The sequence below is a fragment of the Camelus bactrianus genome, chromosome 33 (genome assembly GCF_048773025.1).
Source record: "Camelus bactrianus isolate YW-2024 breed Bactrian camel chromosome 33, ASM4877302v1, whole genome shotgun sequence".
NCBI classification, from domain to species: Eukaryota; Metazoa; Chordata; class Mammalia; order Artiodactyla; family Camelidae; genus Camelus; species Camelus bactrianus.
In genome coordinates, this window is record NC_133571.1 from 13,552,473 (window position 1) to 13,570,670 (window position 18,198).

Sequence of the window (18,198 nt, forward strand, 5' to 3'; positions counted from 1 at the left end):
CTGCAACATCAATCCTTCCCTGGGTCTCCAGCCTGCCAGCCCACCCTGCAGATTTTGGACTTGCCAGCTTCACAATTGCATGAGCTGATTCCTTAAAATAAATCTCTCTCTTCTATCTTCTCTTTCTGTGCATATATACATGTACATCCTATCAAAACCAGACAAAGACATTACAAGAAAAGAAAGTTGCAGACGAATATTCCTTATGAAAAAATGCAAAAATTCTTCACAAAATTTTAGTAAATTTAATCTAGTAATATATAAAAAGAATAATACATAATGACCAAGTACAGTTTATTTCAGGAATACAGGATTGGTTTAACAAATCATGCTGCCAATGTAATTTACCATATTAACAGACAAAAAAAAAAAGTAAAACCATATAATCAACTCAATGGCTGCAGAAGAAACATGTGACAACCCTCAACAACTATTTTTGCTAAAAATTCTCAGCAAACTAGAAAGAGAAGGGAACGACCTCAACCTACTAGATGGCATCTAACAAAAACCTACAGCCAACATCATACTTAATGATGAAAGACAATGCTTTCCTCCTAAGGTCACAAATAAGACAAGGAGGTCCTTTCTCCACTTCGGCTCAACATTGTACTGGAGGTTCTAGCAGTGCAATAAGCCAAGAAACAGAAGTAAAAGACATCCAGGTTGGAAATGGAAATGTTGGAAATTAAAAACTGCCTTTATTCACAAACAACATGATCTTCTATGGAGAAAATCTAATCTAATGGGATCTACCAAAAAAAAAAAAAAGCTGCTAGAATTAATAAATGAGTTTAGGAAGTTTTCAGGGTAGAAGATCAATATACAAAAAGTAATTGTATTTCTATGTACTTTCGATGAACAGTTGGAAATGGAATTTTTAAAAATACCATACACACTTAGGAATAAATCTGGCAAAAGACATATTCATGAACTGGAAGACTCAGTAGCATTAGGATGTCAGTTCTCCCCCAAATGGTCTATAAATTCAATGCAATCCTCACCAAAATCTCAGAAGGCGTTTTGTAGTAATAGAAGCTAATTCACAGAGGACTGCAAAGGACCTAGAATAACCGAACTACTTTCTTTAAGAGTTGCATCCCAGCCATCCTACTCTTGAGTATTCATCCAATAAAAATAAAAACATATGTCCTTGTGTACATGATTTATATAAAGACATATATGAATATTCATAGCAGCTTAATTTGTAACAGCCAAAACCAGGAAATACTCAAAAGACAATCAAGAGGTGAATGGATAAACAACATGTGGTATATCCATACAATGGACTACTACTGAACATTAAACAGGAATGAACCATTGATAGATGCAACAACATGGATGAATTTCAAAATAATTATGCTGAGCGTAAGAAGCTAGATCAAAAAAGGGTGCATATTATTTCATTCATATAAAACTCTAGAAAAATGGAAACTAATCTATAATGACAGAAAGCATTTCAGTGGTTGCCTGGAGGGTTGGAGGATAAGGAGAAGAAGGAGGGCACAATTGTTCAGGATGTTGGGTAGGTTCATAACTATCAACTGTGGTGATGTTTCACAAGTGTACACATATGCCAAAACTTATCAAATTTTATACTTTAAATATATGCAGTTTATTCATGTCAATTGGCTCCAGTAAAGCTGTATTTTATTTTATTTTATTTTATTTTTTTTATTTTATTTTATTTTATTTTATTTTATTTTATTTATTTGGAGGGGGAGGAGATGAGATCATTTATTGACCTAGACCCCCTTCGTAGGACTTTCTCTGCACTGTCCATTTCTTCAAGGACCCTGTGATGCAGGTGCTCCCCTGGCTCCATTTTGCAGATGAGGAGTATTTTAAAAGCACAAAAAAATGAGAGCTGAAGGGACCCAAAATTCCAGAAGGGCTCAGGTGAAGGGTAGAATTTCTCAACCTTGGCTTCACATTAGAATCACTATAGGCAGTTTTACAAGTCCTGATTTTCCAGCCCAATATAATCAGAATCTCTGGGGGTGACACCCCCGCCATCAGTACTTTGAAAGCTACCCAGGAGATTCCAATGTGCAGCCAATGTGGAGAACTGGTGAGCAGCATAGGGGGATGTAAGGGCATATGAGAGCACAGGGTCAAAGGAAGTGAGCAGGGCGTGGGAAGGGTACAAGCATTGGTGCAATACAAGCCATGGAAGGACTGCTCAAGGTGGAGGCATCCAGGGTGAAAGTCGGGTCTAGGGCTAGGAGGACTGCAGTAGTAGGGATATAAAGGGTAGGAATCAATCATAACCATGAATGAAGCATGTATGAATTGGAAGTTCATTCTGTCTCTAACAAACTTAGGGTCTACGTATACCTCGAGGAGATAGTGGGCAGAATCATCCAGATCTCTGGCTGATGTGGTTGTTAATTCTTTTCTCCTTTGGGAACCCTGGTCTAAGAAAGTCCCACTCATTAAACTTCTGAAGTTCTCTGAATTACTCTTAGAAAACAAAAATAGGAGTTCCTACCCATGGTAGACAGGAATGGACATAAAGCACATCAAAGAGTAAGTGGCTTCAATTCTTCCTGTAAATCTTCTAGAGTGTCTCTGAGTTAGGGCTGCTTCAGAATCACCTGGAGACCCAAAAGTGCCCCAAAAGGGACCCGAGTGTCTATATTTTTAATAAATCTCAAAGTTCCAGAACCACCGCTAACCCACTGGCTGAAGATGACATCTATTGAAAATATCCCAAGCCCCTATCCAGTCTAGACTCCAGCTTTCCAGGTGGGTGGAGAAGGACAATGTGTTTTAATTGATGAAGGCTTTCTGATGTCAGTTTATCATGCAGAAGGCAGGAGCAGGGCAAGGACAGGTTCTGGGTGAAGAAAATAGAATGGTACCTTCTACATAGGGGAAAAGGTTACTGAAGGGGCTTCCCCTGAGACCTCCTTGTAGGTAGTGGCTAACACTCCATGGGGGTCATAAAGCCAAAGCCAGCCCCTTAGCAGAAGTGGGACTTTGTCATATGCACTCGGAGCCTTGATAAGAAGTGATCCCAGGGCCCTTAATATCTCTGCCACCTTCACTCACAATGTCATGGAAACTTCTGTGTGGCTGGGTCCCTAAACACAGCAGCCCGCCCTCCACTATGGTGAGAAAGTCAATGCTGTGGAAGGGTTGTAATAGGGGACTAGAGCCAAGAGGCTGATCCTGAACCCAGGGAGCCCACCAGGCCAGAAACACCAGTGGGCCAGGATATGGTGGGAGACTGCCTATTGCACCATCCATGTGGGGCAGAGGAAGGGAAGGAGTGAAGGACGGACGCAGGTGGCTGGGTGGGGCAAGGGCCCAGCCAAGTCAGGACAACTCCCATGCTTTGCCCAGAAGCCTTCAAAAGTCCAGGCACCTGCTGAGTGAAGGAGGACATCTTTCTTGGTTGAGCAAGGAGAGAACGTGCAGCCGATAACCGATGCGCCTAGAAGCCACCAGCCTCAGGTTCGCCTGTTCCGCGCCCAGTTCTCACCAAGACGACTGTACTGAGCATCACTGTGACCTCGAAGGGGCTGAGAGATGAGAAGGGGGAACAATGAGGCAGGATCAGGACTCTCCTAGTGAGACCCCAGCAGGTCCCGCAGATGAGAGCTCATGCCTAGCCTTTCCAGACTCCCCAGTGATGAATTCCCCACTAGGACCCTCACACACACGTTACACCTAATGTCAGGCTCTCCATCCCCACTCACTCCTCTCCCATTCTCACCTTTTTCCCCTCAGGGCTTACCTGATAGAGCTGGTCATTCCTCAACAAAGCTTGAGTGTCAGCAGCTAGAAGAACCAGGCAAAGAGAGTCAACAGGGGTCTAGGAAGATGGGACAGTGAGACCCCTTGAACACTGCAGGGGTACTACAGCTGGTCACACCCTCAGACATCTGTATGAACTAAATGGGTCACAACCTCTGCTAATAACCAGTTGTAGGAGTCCTTAAGAGATTGCAAGAGTGACTCCCAGATGGGTCACAAGGCACCACCAGCCCCATTCCTTAGCAGATACACACTCACATCCACAACACACACATGCTCTGTCCCTTCCACTTACCCCCAGAGACCCTTCCAGTCTCGTGTCCAGCAAAGCAGTAGACTCCCACAGCAAGGAGCAGAGTGGCAATGATGTCGGTGATGATAATACCTGCCAGGGTGGCTGAGTCCAGCTCCACACAGTTCTGACACACTGTGTGGGGAAGGGAAGTGAGAGGAGAGATGAAGAGTCTTCAAGACCACGGAACCATCTCTGCCTCTTAGGGCTGCCCCAGGATCTCTCATGCCAAGACCCAATCTTGGAGAAAGATCTCCTGAGAGCCTTGCTACATCCACCTCTAACCTTCTGCCCAAGAAATCCCTGAGGAGAGCCAAGAAGTAGTCTCAGCTCTTCAGGAACTTGAATAAAGCAGTAGGCCAAACCATCCCCCCAACCAAGCCCCTGCTGCTTGCGTCATAAGCAGTATTTTTCCTATTGCTCTTTCGCCATAAAGCTCTTTTCCACTCTGAGGGCTCCAAAATCTGACTCATACCATTACAAGAGCAACCCAGTTTGTTTAGAGAACAGATTGGCACACCACAGCCCCCTCCAGCTAGAAAGTTCCCATATCTAGAGGCCCCAACCATTTCAACTCAAAGGGTCCAGGAGGCACATACTTCGAAAATATACTTGCAGAGTAGTCTCTTTGTCCGTTTGTTTATCTGTTGTGTTGCACCTGTACACTCCTCGTGGGTCCTGCATGCGTTTTCCCAAATCCAGACTCTTAGTATCTGAGGCCAGTGTTCCTGTTGTTCCCTCTAGCCATATGATGCTGGTATTGCAACTCAAAAATACTTTGTCCTCAAGTTCCTTCAAATCTATCTCGAAGGGGCTCACTAAGGAAAAAAATACCACGATTAGAACCAGCAATTTGGTCAACACCAGATCCCTTGTTCTGCTGAGGCCCATACTCAAGAAGAGCCACTTTCTAGGTCTAGAACAGTTCATGGCTTCTAGTGAGAAAGATGGAAGTCACAAAAGAAAGGCTTCAGCAGACTCTGCATGAACTTCAGGGGCCAGGAAGGACACAAGGATGCAGTACAAGAGAGGCCAGGCCCTCAAGGACATGGAGCAAAGGAGGAAACCGTGGAACTAGTTTGATCCAAGAAACTTCCTGGAAATGTGTTCAGACCACTGATTAGAAGTAGAGTCCAGACTACTGAAACACTCAAGAGATAGGGAAAGCAGAAGAACCGTCCTCAATTGGAGATGTCCACATTTTTTCTCCAAGAAAACTTCCAATTCTACTTCCCAGCCACCTGCAACACTCCCATTTCAACTTCTCATCCTCTTCACTCTCCCTCTGCCCTTGCCCCAGTCACTCCCAAGGGAGTGGGACTCTCACTACTAGAGCCTTTCCCAGGGCCACTGATGGTTAGAAGTAGGGGGAAAGCTGATATGAATTACCAGCCCAGTAGTCCAGAAAGAGACCGAGGGCAAATCCCATGTAATGATTTTTAGTTGTTCTATCCTTAGGGAATGGGGGGAAATTTTTTTTTTTATTGAATCCATTCTTGGGTGCCACACAAGTCAAGTCTTGTAGGGGAGTTTAAGGGCTAGAGGTATGCACAGCACCTTTCTAGATCCACTGAATTGCTTTGACTGAGGGCATCTCCACTGCCCACAGAGGCGCTGGAATCTGTATCTCCAATCCCAGGGAAAAGTGGAATCTACATTCTCTGTGAGTTTCATAGTCAATTACCAATTTGGATAGATTAGCATCCTCTAGAAAACCCCCAGGATAACTGTTTCTCATGCCTCTGTAGCGAGTCAGAAGAATATGCATGTATTCTCAGGGAGGCACATGTACACCAGATGCTTCACATCGTAAAGTCATGTCTTCCTTGAGGATCCAATTCTAATGGAAATCCTGGATGTCCCAAAAAAGCTGACTACTAGGGTAATCATTCATCCCAGTTTGCCTGGGGTTGAGGGAATTCCTGGAACATAGGACTATCAGTTTTAAAACCAGGCAAACCAGAATAAGTTGATTGTTCTTTTACCCCAAATCTGCCCTCCCTTCTGTTCAGCCTCAATTTAACTTTTCCCTTAAATTATCCCCCTAAGTGCTGAGCCATGGCCCCAAGTGGTAACATAAATGATGGCCAAATGACCAAGAGTCCTGGATCCCAGAGGCCTTAGAAGGAACAGTGCTCCCATTACCAACCTTAGGCTCAGACGCACACTACTACAACACTTCCTACTGATCTCTGGCCTAAGGTCTTCAGAGAGACTTTCAAGGCCAAGATGCACCCCTAGCTGGAGTCCGTCAAAGCCAAGAGCCTGTTTCCTAGACCCCTGTGCTACATCCCAACACTGCCCTCCTTGACAAACCTGCCTGGTGAATGAAGCTCGCATTGAGAAGGACTTTCAAGTGGATCTCACTCCAGGTGCTAATGTCCCTCTCAGGTCCTTCTCCAAGATGCCCCCTCCCACCCAGAGAAGCCTTACCTTGGGAGAGAAGGGCAGTCAGGATCAAGCCAGCCAGAAACCTGCTGTGTTCCATCTTCTAGCAGAATTCATCCAGTAGACAGACGCAGGCCACAGAACCATCAGCCAGGGCAAGAGCTGCCCTCCCCCAACTAACTCACGGGTACCGGAAAAAGTAAAGGGTGGGGGAGAAACTAGAAGACGCCTATTTCTTTGCACTCCGCTGTTGGTGATGGGAGACTGCAGGCTAAGTGGAGGCTGGGGGCGGGGTAGAAGGAAAGCAGTTGCAAATCGCTCTTTCTCTGAGCTCAGAGCTCAGGGTGGGGTGGAAGGTAGAAGCAGAGAATATGGAAAAGGTTGCCTGGATTTCTAGGTAGCAAACAGAAATTTAGAGTGTCCTTTCCTGAGTCACTGATGAAAAACAAGAAATTCAGAGTTCCTGTCAGCAACATCACTATATTTACTCACCATCTAAAAACTGCCACTTCTCAAAACCCTTGAGAGAACCTGGGTGCCCCATCCCATAAACCATGCCAGCTAGGTTCCCATATTCCTGGTCTTTCTTGGGACCCTGCCCAAGGTCCTCCTTGGGCAGCCTGGGACACCAGACTAAGTAGCTTCTTATCAGTGGGAGGTTGAGCTTTGAGAGCCCCCTAAAAAGAAATTTGCATCCTGGCTGCCATACTGCCTATCTGCTGGGCCTGGACCAGTCATGGGATTTTTCAAAGCCAATTTCCCTCAGTATCATGATAAGGATTTGAACAGAATGTTTGCATGGTGCCTGACACATCATATGTGCTCAATAAGAGAGAATTATTAATAGCAATATGATTAACTCACAAGCACAATGGAGCCACCCCAGGAGACAAATGGACTTTCTCCCTCTGGGCTATGGAGATCCAAAACTGTCTTCATTGCCGAGGTTGGACTATAATTTAACTGGGGGCAGAGATTGTACGTGTCTTGCGGGCTTCTGTGTCCCCAGCATATCAGCATATGGCTTGTGCCTGGCACGGAATGAGAGTTCTGTACATTTTAGTTGATTCACTGAGTGGCTGAGGGGTCTGAGATCCTCAGACCTCAGCTGAGGCCCTAGTCCCTGGGGATACATGGCTTGTCTTGTTGTAATTGTCCTACATATTCCTTTCCAAGCAGGCACCTCTTTAATGATCTCATCTCAAAAGAGCAGTGAAAAATCCCTAGACTGAGGTGGCTTTCTGTTCAGAGCTCCAGCCCTGAGCAACTAAGAGTTCTCATCTAAATTCATCAGTTCTAATACCAACTAGCAACAGGCAACAACTGTCTGAAATCTAGCAACAAATGGTGGTGGAGATGGTTATCTTCCTCATGAAGAAAGGGGCCCAGGCTACCCACTGCCCAGCACCCAAGGTGATCTCTGTGCAAGCTGACTCTCTGAGATGGGAATCCAGCACACTCTCCTGCCCCCTTCCCATCAACCCGCATGATCCTCTCCTTAACGGAAAAGCAATAGACCTCTGCACCTGCAGTCCTCCTGACCCCACCCCCACCCCCCACCGCTGCACATGCTTGAAGCAGAGGGTGGAGGCTCTGGGTTCTTGCCTTCTCACCAGCGCCTCAGCCCAAAGGGTGCTGGGCGGAGCCAGGCTAGCTGCTAGCACAGGCTGCCTGGCTGCTAGGGGCTGCTCAGAGCTTCTGCGGGGCAAGCACAGAGACTGATATGGAGCAGGGGAAGCATCTGGCTGGCCTCATCCTGGCTATCACTCTTTTTCAAGGTAAGAACCTCCTAGGGGATCTGACAGCCTAGAGAAGGGCTCAAAGGAAGAAGCCACCAATAGAGAGACAAGAATATTGGGATCCATAACCCTGAGTTGTCATCCTAAAGTTCAGAGAAGGAAGGGCAAAAATGAAGCTTCTTACTGCTCTCTGCTAGAGAGAAGCAGTGTTCCATGGGAGAGATGGGGTTCTTGTCTCTTAAGAAATCAAAACAGAGGATTTTACTGGCTTGAGAGAGGATCCGGATGCCGCCATTTTAGGTATGAATGTAGCCCAAAGGGCACAGGCCAGGAACCTAAAGAGAAAAGATACGTGTTCCTTAACTCAGAGCTGGGGTTAGGAGTAGGTCTACAAAGCATTCACTCAGTGGGTGGGTCATTTGGTCAACTGGCCAAAAAATATGGGTGAGATCCTAACACTAACCCTAACCCTAACCCATCTATTCGTTCATTCATTCCTTCAAAATATATAGAGCTCCTACCATCTTCTAGGCACTGCACTGGGTGCTGTTCATAAACAGTTCAACCCTGTGTGAAGTTCTAAGAAAGCTGACTCCTTCCAACTATTTCCATCATGCTTTGATCTATGCCCCATCTCTCCCCATCACACACTCCACCTCGAGCCACACCTCTCTTGTCCTTTTCCAAGACTGTGTCTTTGTTCAGTTGTTCTTTCTATCTGGAATGCCTTTCTCTGTCTAGTGAATTCCTACTCATCCTTCAAGGCAGAGTCAAATGCCACCTTCTCTGTAAAGCTTTCCCTGTCCCTCACCCTTGGGCAAAATCAATAGCTTCTACCTCTTTCATATGCATTTATATAAGTACTAAATGATACTCTAAGTTTTATTACATTAATTACATTTGTGTTTACTTTTTCCACTTCACTATAAACTCTACAGGAGCAGAAACTGGTTCTTTGTAACACCATTGTCTTCTTCCACACTGCTTAATCATGTCAGGCACCTAATAGCGCTTGGTAAATGATTGGATTAAATCCAACTGAATTTAATTCCAGTGCTAGTTCTCTATAGTATTTCTACCATGCAATCTACTACTCTGAGTTTTGAGACAGATCTGAGGCATAGTTAATGGCTAACTCCTTTGGAACATTAAGGATTTCCACAAGAAATGGATCACCACGGCTGAAGATTTTGGAAGTAACTCAGCTCTCAAAGACTTTACCTAACACACACCCAGTCTTTGTTAGGGCTTTAGCTGTTACAGGATCAGAGTCTTCCGCGTTGTACAGACACTGAGTTGTATACATAAGGGTGTTGCCTGTAACCATCCAGAGTTAGCATCAGATCCCACAGGTTAAGGGCACAGTCCCCAGTATGACTGCCCTCACTTTAAATGCTAGGCACAAGTTCAGGGATCCCCAGAACACTCACACTTCTGTTGAACTGGCTGCAAATCTGAAGGGTTCCTAGGAATCCCCTCAGGTTTGATAATTTGCTAGAACAACTCACAGAACTCGAAAGAGTCCTATACTTATTACTACAGTTTTATTAAAAAATAAAATCAGATCTAGTCAGATGAAGAGATACATAGGGTGAGGTCTGGGAAGGTCCTGAACACAGAGCTTCCATGCCCTCTCCTTGTGGAATTAGACTACATCACCCTCCTGGCACATTGATATGTTCACCAACTAGGAAGCACCACTGAGTTTTTATTGGGGTTTCATTACATAGGCATGATTGACTGAATCATTAGTCATATGACTGAACTCAATCTCCTGTCCCCTTTCCCTCCTAGGGTTCAAATCACAACTCGCTAATCACAGGATTGGTCTTGACCAGTCTCATCCTGAGTCATATCATTAGCATAAACTCATGTGGTCCAAGGACCCACCAAGAATCACAAAGGCAATCCTACCATTCATGAAATTCCAAGGGTTTAGAAACTCTTCTCCCAGCAACCCAAGACAAAGACCAGACAAATTCTTTATTAGACCACACCCTAAATTCAATTTGGTGATATAGGCTACAATCCAGAGAAACAGGTATAGATACTGTCACATGGGTTAGGATCTCTCTCCACCTTGGCCTCAAATGACCATGGAAATGATACTTCACGGGATCTGATTGACTCGATGCCCAGCTGATTCTGTCCCTCTTCTGTCTCTACAGGTACTATGGCCCAGTCGGAAAACGGTAGGGGAGATGGCTTCTTTCTATGCTCAAACTCTGAGAAGGGGGCAGAGTGTAACTCAGTGGTAGAGTGCATGCTTAGCATACACAAGGTCCTGGGTTCCAACTCCAGTACCTCTGACAAATAAATAAATAAAACCAATTACCTCCCCTCCACAAAAATTAAATTAAATTAAATTAAATTAAATTAATAACACTAAAGACTATTAAAAAAAAATTCTCTGAGGAAATTCATGGAAATATGGCTTCCCACAGCAGTAGTCCTATAGGAGCAAGTGAACAGCTTAGAAGGGATGGGATGATGAATGATAAACAGCAGACCTCTCCATTGTCAACCAAATCAGTGGCCAGGCTTGATCTTTCTGGCAGCTTTCCTGTAGCTAAACAATTTTCTAATTCTTGGAGGAGAAAAAGGACCCTAGCAGCTAGGTACTACTCAAAGTATGACCTATGAGCCAACAGCGTTGGGATCACCTGAGAGCATGTTAGAAATCCAGAATCTCAGTCCCTCCCCAGAACTATTGAATAGAACCTGAAATTCCAACTAGATCTCCATGTGATTCCTGTCCACATTAAAGATTAAGAAACACTGCTCTAATGGTCTTCTCCTGAGGCAGGGAAAATTTTGGAGGCAAGATCCTTAACAGGCATTTCCTTTTTTCAGGAACACATTTAGTAGAAGTGGATGACAATCGAGAAGATGGTTCAGTACTTCTGACTTGTAATGTGGGAGACAATATCAGATGGTTTAAAGATGGGAAGGAAATAAGTTCTCCAGATGCAAGTAAAAATATTTGGAATCTAGGGAGCAGTACCAAGGACCCTCGAGGGATATATTGGTGTAAAGGATCAAAGGCCACATCAAAACGACTCCAAATATATTATAGAAGTACGTATCCCTTTGGGTTTGCTTGTGTGAAATTAAGCAGTACTTGCTGTTCTGGTGAGCTTCTTGTCTGGGATGAGTGTGGAAAGAGATGCTGAACAGTGACGTAAGAGCCAGTTTTCTTAATCTCAGCTTACTTCTTTTTTAATTTAACAAGGCAGTTCCCCCAACTTCTTGAAAAAGCTTAGCCAGTTCTGCAAGGCCTGGTTCACTTTTGGATAGGCCCTAATATTGGAGCAGTCAGCAGTTTGTATAAACTGAGTTTGAGTGGGAGGCAGGGGACATTATAAGGTGAGAAGCAGCAAAATGTGGAAGAAAGTTGAGCACAGAGAAAAGGATGTAGTCTTCCTTTTATTTAAATAGTTATTGGTAGTAGGACTACATGGGCTTCCCCAAGATTCCTGGAGGACAGAGGAACATCAAAAAGCACTGAGTTCTTAGTCCAAAGATCTTCTCAGGCAATTCCCTTGCCATACCACCCACAGAGCGAGCAGCCTGCTGCCCTAGACAAAGGCATCACTGCTGATGGGCAGGAGAAAAAAATCCAGAACAACTTTCACAACCTGAAGGATGCTTGTCCCTCCCTTCCCCCACAGTGTGTCAGAATTGCATTGAGCTGAGTTCAGCCACTGTGTCTGGCTTTATCTTCGCGGAAATCATCAGCATTTTCCTCCTTGCTGTTGGGGTCTACTTTATTGCTGGACAGGATGGAGTTCACCAGTCAAGAGGTAAAAGAATGTTCTTAGATGAGAGATGAGACCACCTGGGACCCTCAGCTTCCTTCCTACCAAAACAGACCCAATAGAAGAGACTGAGTTGGCACGTGTTACTGATGAGCATGGTTGGGTGAGGCACTGGCTCTGTAGGCAAGAGAAAAGGACTCTTGGTGTTTTCACAGCATATTTGCCTGTCTCAAGAGCCAGCTTTCTCTGATTTGTCCTCTGTGCTTTCTAAAAACTCTTCATTGAAGTAAAACCTACATGGAGAAAAGTGTATGAATCACATACATATAATTCAAAAGAAACACACACATAAGTCCAGCACCAAGTTTAAGAAAGAGAATTAATGGTGTGGTCATGTCCAGTCTCCACTTGGTCCCAAAAGTGACCACTATCCTGACTTCTAACATTGATTAATTTTGTCTGGCTTTGTTCCTTATGTAAATAGGCTCATACAGTATGAACTCTAATTCCTATTGCTATTCAGTACTACATTGTGTGACTATAACCCAATTTATTATCCATTCTATCTTGTGTATATGTATATTTTGTTTATTTTTTGTGCAGCTTCAGACAAGCAGACACTGTTGTCCAATGACCAGCTCTACCAGGTAAGGGAATGTGGAATGAAAGAGACATTGCTAGTTAGTAGTGGTAAAATTTGGGGGTCAGGAGGCAAGTTATTTGGAAGTTACTATGCAGATAAGAAACTGCTTAGGACCTACCAGATGATGGCATCCTTAGCCATTTGGGTAGAATGGATGAAATAAAAAGAAGGGTTGAGAGAGACTAAGGTCATTGAGAGAGACTGAGGTCAGGATCTAGTGAGAAAAAGCTGAAGAACACACTGAGAGGGCCACACAGAGAAACTAGATACAGAGCCTCCACCTGCTTGTCCTCTTCCACCCCCAGGACCATGAAGCAACCACTCCAAAGACTTGAGCACAAAAAGCACTCAATAAATATGCATCAAATTAACTCACAGAGGATGAGGGAAAATGAGCTTATCACTGTTCTGTCCTTTTTTAGCCCCTTAAGGAACGAGAAGATGACCAATACAGCCATCTTCAAGGAAACCATTTGAGGAAAAATTGAGCCCAGGACTCAGAGCAGGTGTGTCCTTCTATACCAGTTAAGAAAGTGCTTTGCACTACCGACTGCCAAGTCTATCTCCTTTCCCCAAGCAGTTATAAGGATGGGGGTAGGAGGCTGATTGATAATTCCTTGTATGGGGGGACTCTCCTGCATTGTAGGGTTTTTAGCAGCAGATGCCTACCAGATGCCAGTTGTCCAGTTGTGACAACAAAAATATCTCTAGATACTGCAAGTTTTCCCTCAGGGGCAAAATTGCCCTTAGTTAAGAACCACTGGCCTATGTTAACCTTCCAATCAATCAATCAATCGATCAGAAGTTCTGATTCAATCAACCAGAAGTGTCAATCAGGAACCCAAGCAATATTTGGTTTTCTGAACCATTTGCAGTTTTTCTTTTTTCAATCCAGGTGTTTTCTCTACTAATCAGTTCTTAGAAACAAAGCAGTATGTTTTGGAGCAATCCTAGCAGAGAGAATTTCAGCCCTAAATCTACACTCAAGGTTCCCAGAGGTGACAAATGGAGAAGAAAGGCCATCAGAGCAAATTTGTTTTTTTCTCAAAATAAGAGTAAAAACATGTATGGTGTTTCAGGAGCGCCACCTATCGGAAGTAATTTTTCTGTAAGAGAAAAATGAAAAGGTCAAATAAATTTTTGAATATAATTTTTTAAGTTTTAATTTTTATTTACTTTGTGTATAAGTCATAGTTCACATGGTTCAAATATTCAGTGAAGGGTTTCCTTCCACTTCCGTCCCTAGCCACCCAGTTGCCTTCTCCAGAAGCAAACAATAATACTAATTTCTTATATATCCTTACAAGATAAAGTATTATATATATAAGGGGTATTCTAGGCATACATAAGCAAATTCTTAAGTACACATTATTCTCCCTTCCCCTATTTTCACACAAATGTTATCATAATCTAGTTCTTGTACTTTTCACCTAATAAAACCTGAAAATCATTTCATACCAGTATTTGAAGGAGATTCTTTTTTTCTTAGTGTACCTGCTTTGTACAGATCTCCTATAATTTATTTAACCAGTCTTCTATCAATGGACAATTTGGTTGGTTCCAATCTTTTGCTCTTACAATATCAGAATGACTAACATTGTACAAATGTCATTTTTAAAAATAATTGTATTGAGGTATTATTTACATGCTATAAATTTCACTCATTTTAAGTGGATTTCACCTGTTCTCGGTAATTTTAGGTCAATTTATCCAGTTGTACAACCATGATCATAATCCAGATTTAGAACATTTCCATCAGTCTCTTAAGATCGCCTGTGGTGTTTGCAGTCAGTACTTGTTCCCTTGTTGCAGTCACTAATCTCTTTTCTGTCTCTTTAGATTTGCCTTTTCTGGACACTTCATATAAATGGAGTCATACAATATGCTGCTCCGAACACTCTCATGCAAATCTTTGTGTGGACATATGTTTTCATTTGTCTGGGTTGATACCTAGGAGTGAAGAATTGCTGGGCTGTATGGTAAATTTATGTATAACTTCTTAAGAAACTGCCAAAGTGTGTTTCAAACTGGCTGTCCCACTTTACACTCCCACCAGCAATGAATGAAAGTTCCCGTTTCTCCACCTCCCCACAAATATTTGTTACTATCTTTTTAGTACGGCCATTCTAGTGTATGTAAAATAGTATCTTATTGTGGCTTTAATTTGCATTCCCTAATGACTAATGATGTTGAACATCTTTTCATGTGCTCATTAGCCATTCTTATTCTATCTTTAGTGAAGACTGTATTCAAAACTTTTTTTTTTAATTGGGTTGTTTTTCTCCTTACTATTGAATTGTAAAAGTTCCTATATATTTTGAATACAAGTTTTTTATCAGAAACATGATTTGCAAATACATCTGCCAGTATGTGGCTTGTCTTTTTATTTTCTTAATGGTGTCTTTTGAAGAGAAAAAGTTTTTAATTTTGCTGAAGTCTGTTTTACCCATTTTTTTCTTTCATAGATTGTGCTTTTGGTGTCATGTCTAAGAAATCCTTGCCAAACCCAAGGTCACAAAGATTTCTCATGTCTTCCTTTTATAGCTTTTATAGTTTTAATTCTAACAATAAATGTCATTTTGAACATTAAGTCTATTTGTAATGAATACAAATAAATGGGATTGCAGGGCCGTAATGTACTTGCGCTTGTAATTTTATTAAATATTGCCAAATTGCACTTCATAGAGGTTGGACCAATACATTCCTAACAACAGTAAACGAGAGTGCCTATTGTTCCATACACATTCCAATGGTGCACTATTAAACTTTTTGAACTTTGCCAATCTGATAAGTGTAAAATGGCATCTCAGTGTAGTTTTTTTCCCCCAGCAGAGGTACTGGGGATTGAACCCAGGACCCTGCTCATGCTCAGCTCATGCTCTACCACTGAGCTATACCTCTCCACCCTCTTGGTGTATTTTTCTTATTAAAAATGGGGGTCAACCATTTGTTTTTCCTTCTCATTAAATATAGGCTCATAGCCTTTGATCTTTTTCTTACTGACTTGCAACAATCCTTTACACATTTAGGAAACTAGATCTTTTGTTTGTGATAGTAGTTGCAAATATTCTTCCAATGTCATTGGTTTTTTACTTTACTCATGGTTGGTTTTCAATGCATAGTTTACAAATATTTGCATGTAGTGGAATGCACTATTCTTTTATGGCTTCTAGGTTGCTTCATATTTAGGAAGATCTTTCCCCATTTTGAGAGTATTCTTTTTAAAAATTTCTCTCATTAATTCCTCTAGCATTTTCCTGGTTTCATTTTACATATTTAAATCTTTGATCCATCTTGAGTTAATTTTAGTGTAAAGACCTAATACATTAATTAACTTTTAAACTACATAACTACCCATTTATTCCAGAACTATTTATTGAATAATCCCTCTTGTGAGCATTGATTTTAAATGCTACATTACCACTTCACTCTCACCAGATTGTAAGCTCCAGGAAGGAAGACTGGTTTTGTTTTTTGTTTTGTTTTGTTTTGTTTTTTTCCCCACTACTGTAGCCTCAGGAACTAGCATAATACTGAAGCATAATAGGCACTCTAAGATTACACAGCCTTTGGGGTGTGTGTATGTGTGTGTGTGTGTTAAAATATACGTAACATAAAACTTACCATTTTAACCATTTTCAAGTGTAATATACAGTGACATTAAGTACAATTACAATGTTGTGCAACCATCACCACTATCATTTCCAGAACTTTTTCATTACCCTGAAGAAACTATCATTAAACAGTAACTTCTCATTCCTCTCTCTCCCCAGCCCCTTGTAATCTCTATTTTACTTTCTATCTCTATGAATATACCTGTTCTAAGCATCACACATAAGGGGACTCATACAATATTTGACTATTTTCTGTCTGGCTGATTTCACTTAGCATAGTGTTTTCAAGGTTCATCCATTTTGTAGCATGTATCAGAATTTTCCTTTTCAAGGCTGAGTAATAATCACGTTTATGCATACACCACATTTTGCTTATGCATTCATCAGTTTGGGTCGCTTCCACCTTCTGTTTATTATGAATAATGCTGCTATTAACATTGATCATGGTACAAGTGTCTTGTTTGAGTCCCTGCTTTCAATTCTTTGGGGTATTTACCTAGAAGTGGAATTGCTACATCACATGATAATTGTGTTTTAACTTTTTGAGGAACCACCAAACTGTCTTCCCAAAACGCTCCACTACTTCACATTCCCATCAGTAAGGCACAAATGTTCCTACTTTTCCACATCCTTACCAACATTTATTATCTATTCATTTATAATAGCCTTCCTAATGGGTGTGAGGTGTTATTTCATCAACGTTTTGGTTTGCATTTCCTTGTTGAGCAACTTCTTAGGTGCTTACTGGCCATTCATGTATCTTCTTTAGAGAAGTGTTTATTCAAACCCACAGCCCATTCTTTAGTTGAATTGTTTGCCTTTCTGTTATTAATTTGTATAAGTTTGTTATATAGCTTGATATTCTTCACCAGATACGTGATTTACAAATATTTTCTGTCACTCTATGGAGTTTCTTTTCACTTGCACTCTTGAAAAGTATACTGCTTCCTTTGCCTCTGTATATCTCAGTGTATCTCAAAGTCACCTTGACGACGTACACCATCTCTACTTTACAAATAAGAAACCTGCAATCCAGTCAGAGAGAGCATATTGCCTGGCATCCAATAAGAGCTCACAACTTTACTGTTATTGCTACTGCAATCTTCATTGACAATAATAATCTATACAGAAGCTGCTTCAAAAAGGCCTAGGACCCATGGGAAAAAGAGAAAGAGAATCTCACAGATGTCTCAAGCACTGCCAGAGATCACGGTCATATCGGGTGCTGATACACAGGTTTCCAAGACCCCGTCACACTGCACTGAGCTCCAAAACGCCCCCTCCCAGCTCACCCCGACTGGCCCCCAACCCGACCCCAACCCGACCCCAACCCGACCCCAACGCCACTTCCGTGCACTTCCGCCCCGCCCCCAGTTAGCTAGCGCATGCGCCTCGGGATGTTTGCGCGCCCGCTTCCAGAGCGAGGCGACACACCCAGTTTCCGGCGCCCAGATGAGACTCCACAAGGCCTGGCGCCTAGTCGTGACGTAAATTCCGGTTGCCGTGCTGAGTCGGAAGTGGGAACCCTTCGGCCACTGAGATTCTGTCGTGTCGTCGCTGCTGGCCCTTCAGGCTCTGGTAAGAGAGGAAATAGCCGGAGGGGAGGGGATCGTTGAGGCTGCAATGGGATTTTTTTTTTCTCGTAGTCGATTGCTAGTCCAAACCTCTGCACTCTTAACCTCCTCCAAATTCCTTCTTCTGTGCTTTCCTGACCGCTGCCTCTTTCCTTCATGAACTTCGACCCTGTCTGGTTTGGGAACCCCTCACAATGGTGCAGCTTCTGGCATCTCTCTCCCTTTTTGCCATTCCCCCCCCCCCCCCGGAAAAGGCCGGAATCCTGGCCTTGCATTATCTTTGGCTTTCTTTCTCTAGAATGTGCGCCGAGTGGGTGGGTCTGCCTCCGTGCCGCGAATCCTTTATGGAACCCGGAGGGATAAAATTTTATAGAGTAGACAACACATAACCAGATGCCAAAAAAGAGGAAACTAAACATGAATCGCAGTAA

At 42.8% G+C, this 18,198-nt stretch overlaps 3 protein-coding genes across 6 annotated transcripts in view; 2 read left to right on the plus strand and 1 right to left on the minus strand.

Moving 5' to 3' along the window:
* Positions 1 to 222: 222 nt before the first annotated feature.
* On the minus strand, positions 223 to 6,683 carry CD3D (CD3 delta subunit of T-cell receptor complex). The gene is made up of 5 exons (XM_010953468.3): positions 6,485 to 6,683; positions 4,651 to 4,869; positions 4,055 to 4,186; positions 3,740 to 3,783; positions 223 to 3,524 (listed from the first exon to the last, which is right to left on the minus strand). Exons 1-5 carry the CDS (start codon positions 6,537 to 6,539, stop codon positions 3,453 to 3,455), a joined length of 522 nt encoding a protein of 173 aa, XP_010951770.1. The 5' UTR covers positions 6,540 to 6,683; the 3' UTR covers positions 223 to 3,452.
* Positions 6,684 to 8,050: 1,367 nt separating this feature from the next.
* On the plus strand, positions 8,051 to 15,169 carry CD3G (CD3 gamma subunit of T-cell receptor complex). 3 transcript variants are annotated; one of them, XM_045515608.2, is made up of 7 exons: positions 8,053 to 8,217; positions 10,347 to 10,370; positions 11,032 to 11,256; positions 11,850 to 11,981; positions 12,540 to 12,583; positions 13,002 to 13,085; positions 13,475 to 15,169. In XM_045515608.2, exons 1-6 carry the CDS (start codon positions 8,163 to 8,165, stop codon positions 13,065 to 13,067), a joined length of 546 nt encoding a protein of 181 aa, XP_045371564.1. In that variant the 5' UTR covers positions 8,053 to 8,162; the 3' UTR covers positions 13,068 to 13,085; positions 13,475 to 15,169. The 3 variants fall into 3 exon arrangements, with proteins under 3 accessions (XP_010951769.1, XP_045371564.1, XP_010951767.1); XM_010953465.3 differs by having other exon boundaries at positions 8,054 to 8,217; positions 14,419 to 15,169; XM_010953467.3 differs by lacking the exon at positions 10,347 to 10,370 and having other exon boundaries at positions 8,051 to 8,217; positions 14,419 to 15,169.
* A 2,452-nt stretch (positions 15,170 to 17,621) lies between these two features.
* The window catches only part of UBE4A (ubiquitination factor E4A), a 31,932-nt gene continuing 31,355 nt past the window's right edge, over positions 17,622 to 18,198 (plus strand). Inside the window, exon 1 of one of the 2 annotated variants that reach the window (XM_010953463.3) lies at positions 17,622 to 17,771. The gene's annotated coding sequence lies outside the window, so the exon portion shown is untranslated. The remainder of the gene's footprint in view (positions 17,772 to 18,198) is intronic. The other variant, XM_010953464.3, reaches the window with a different exon arrangement.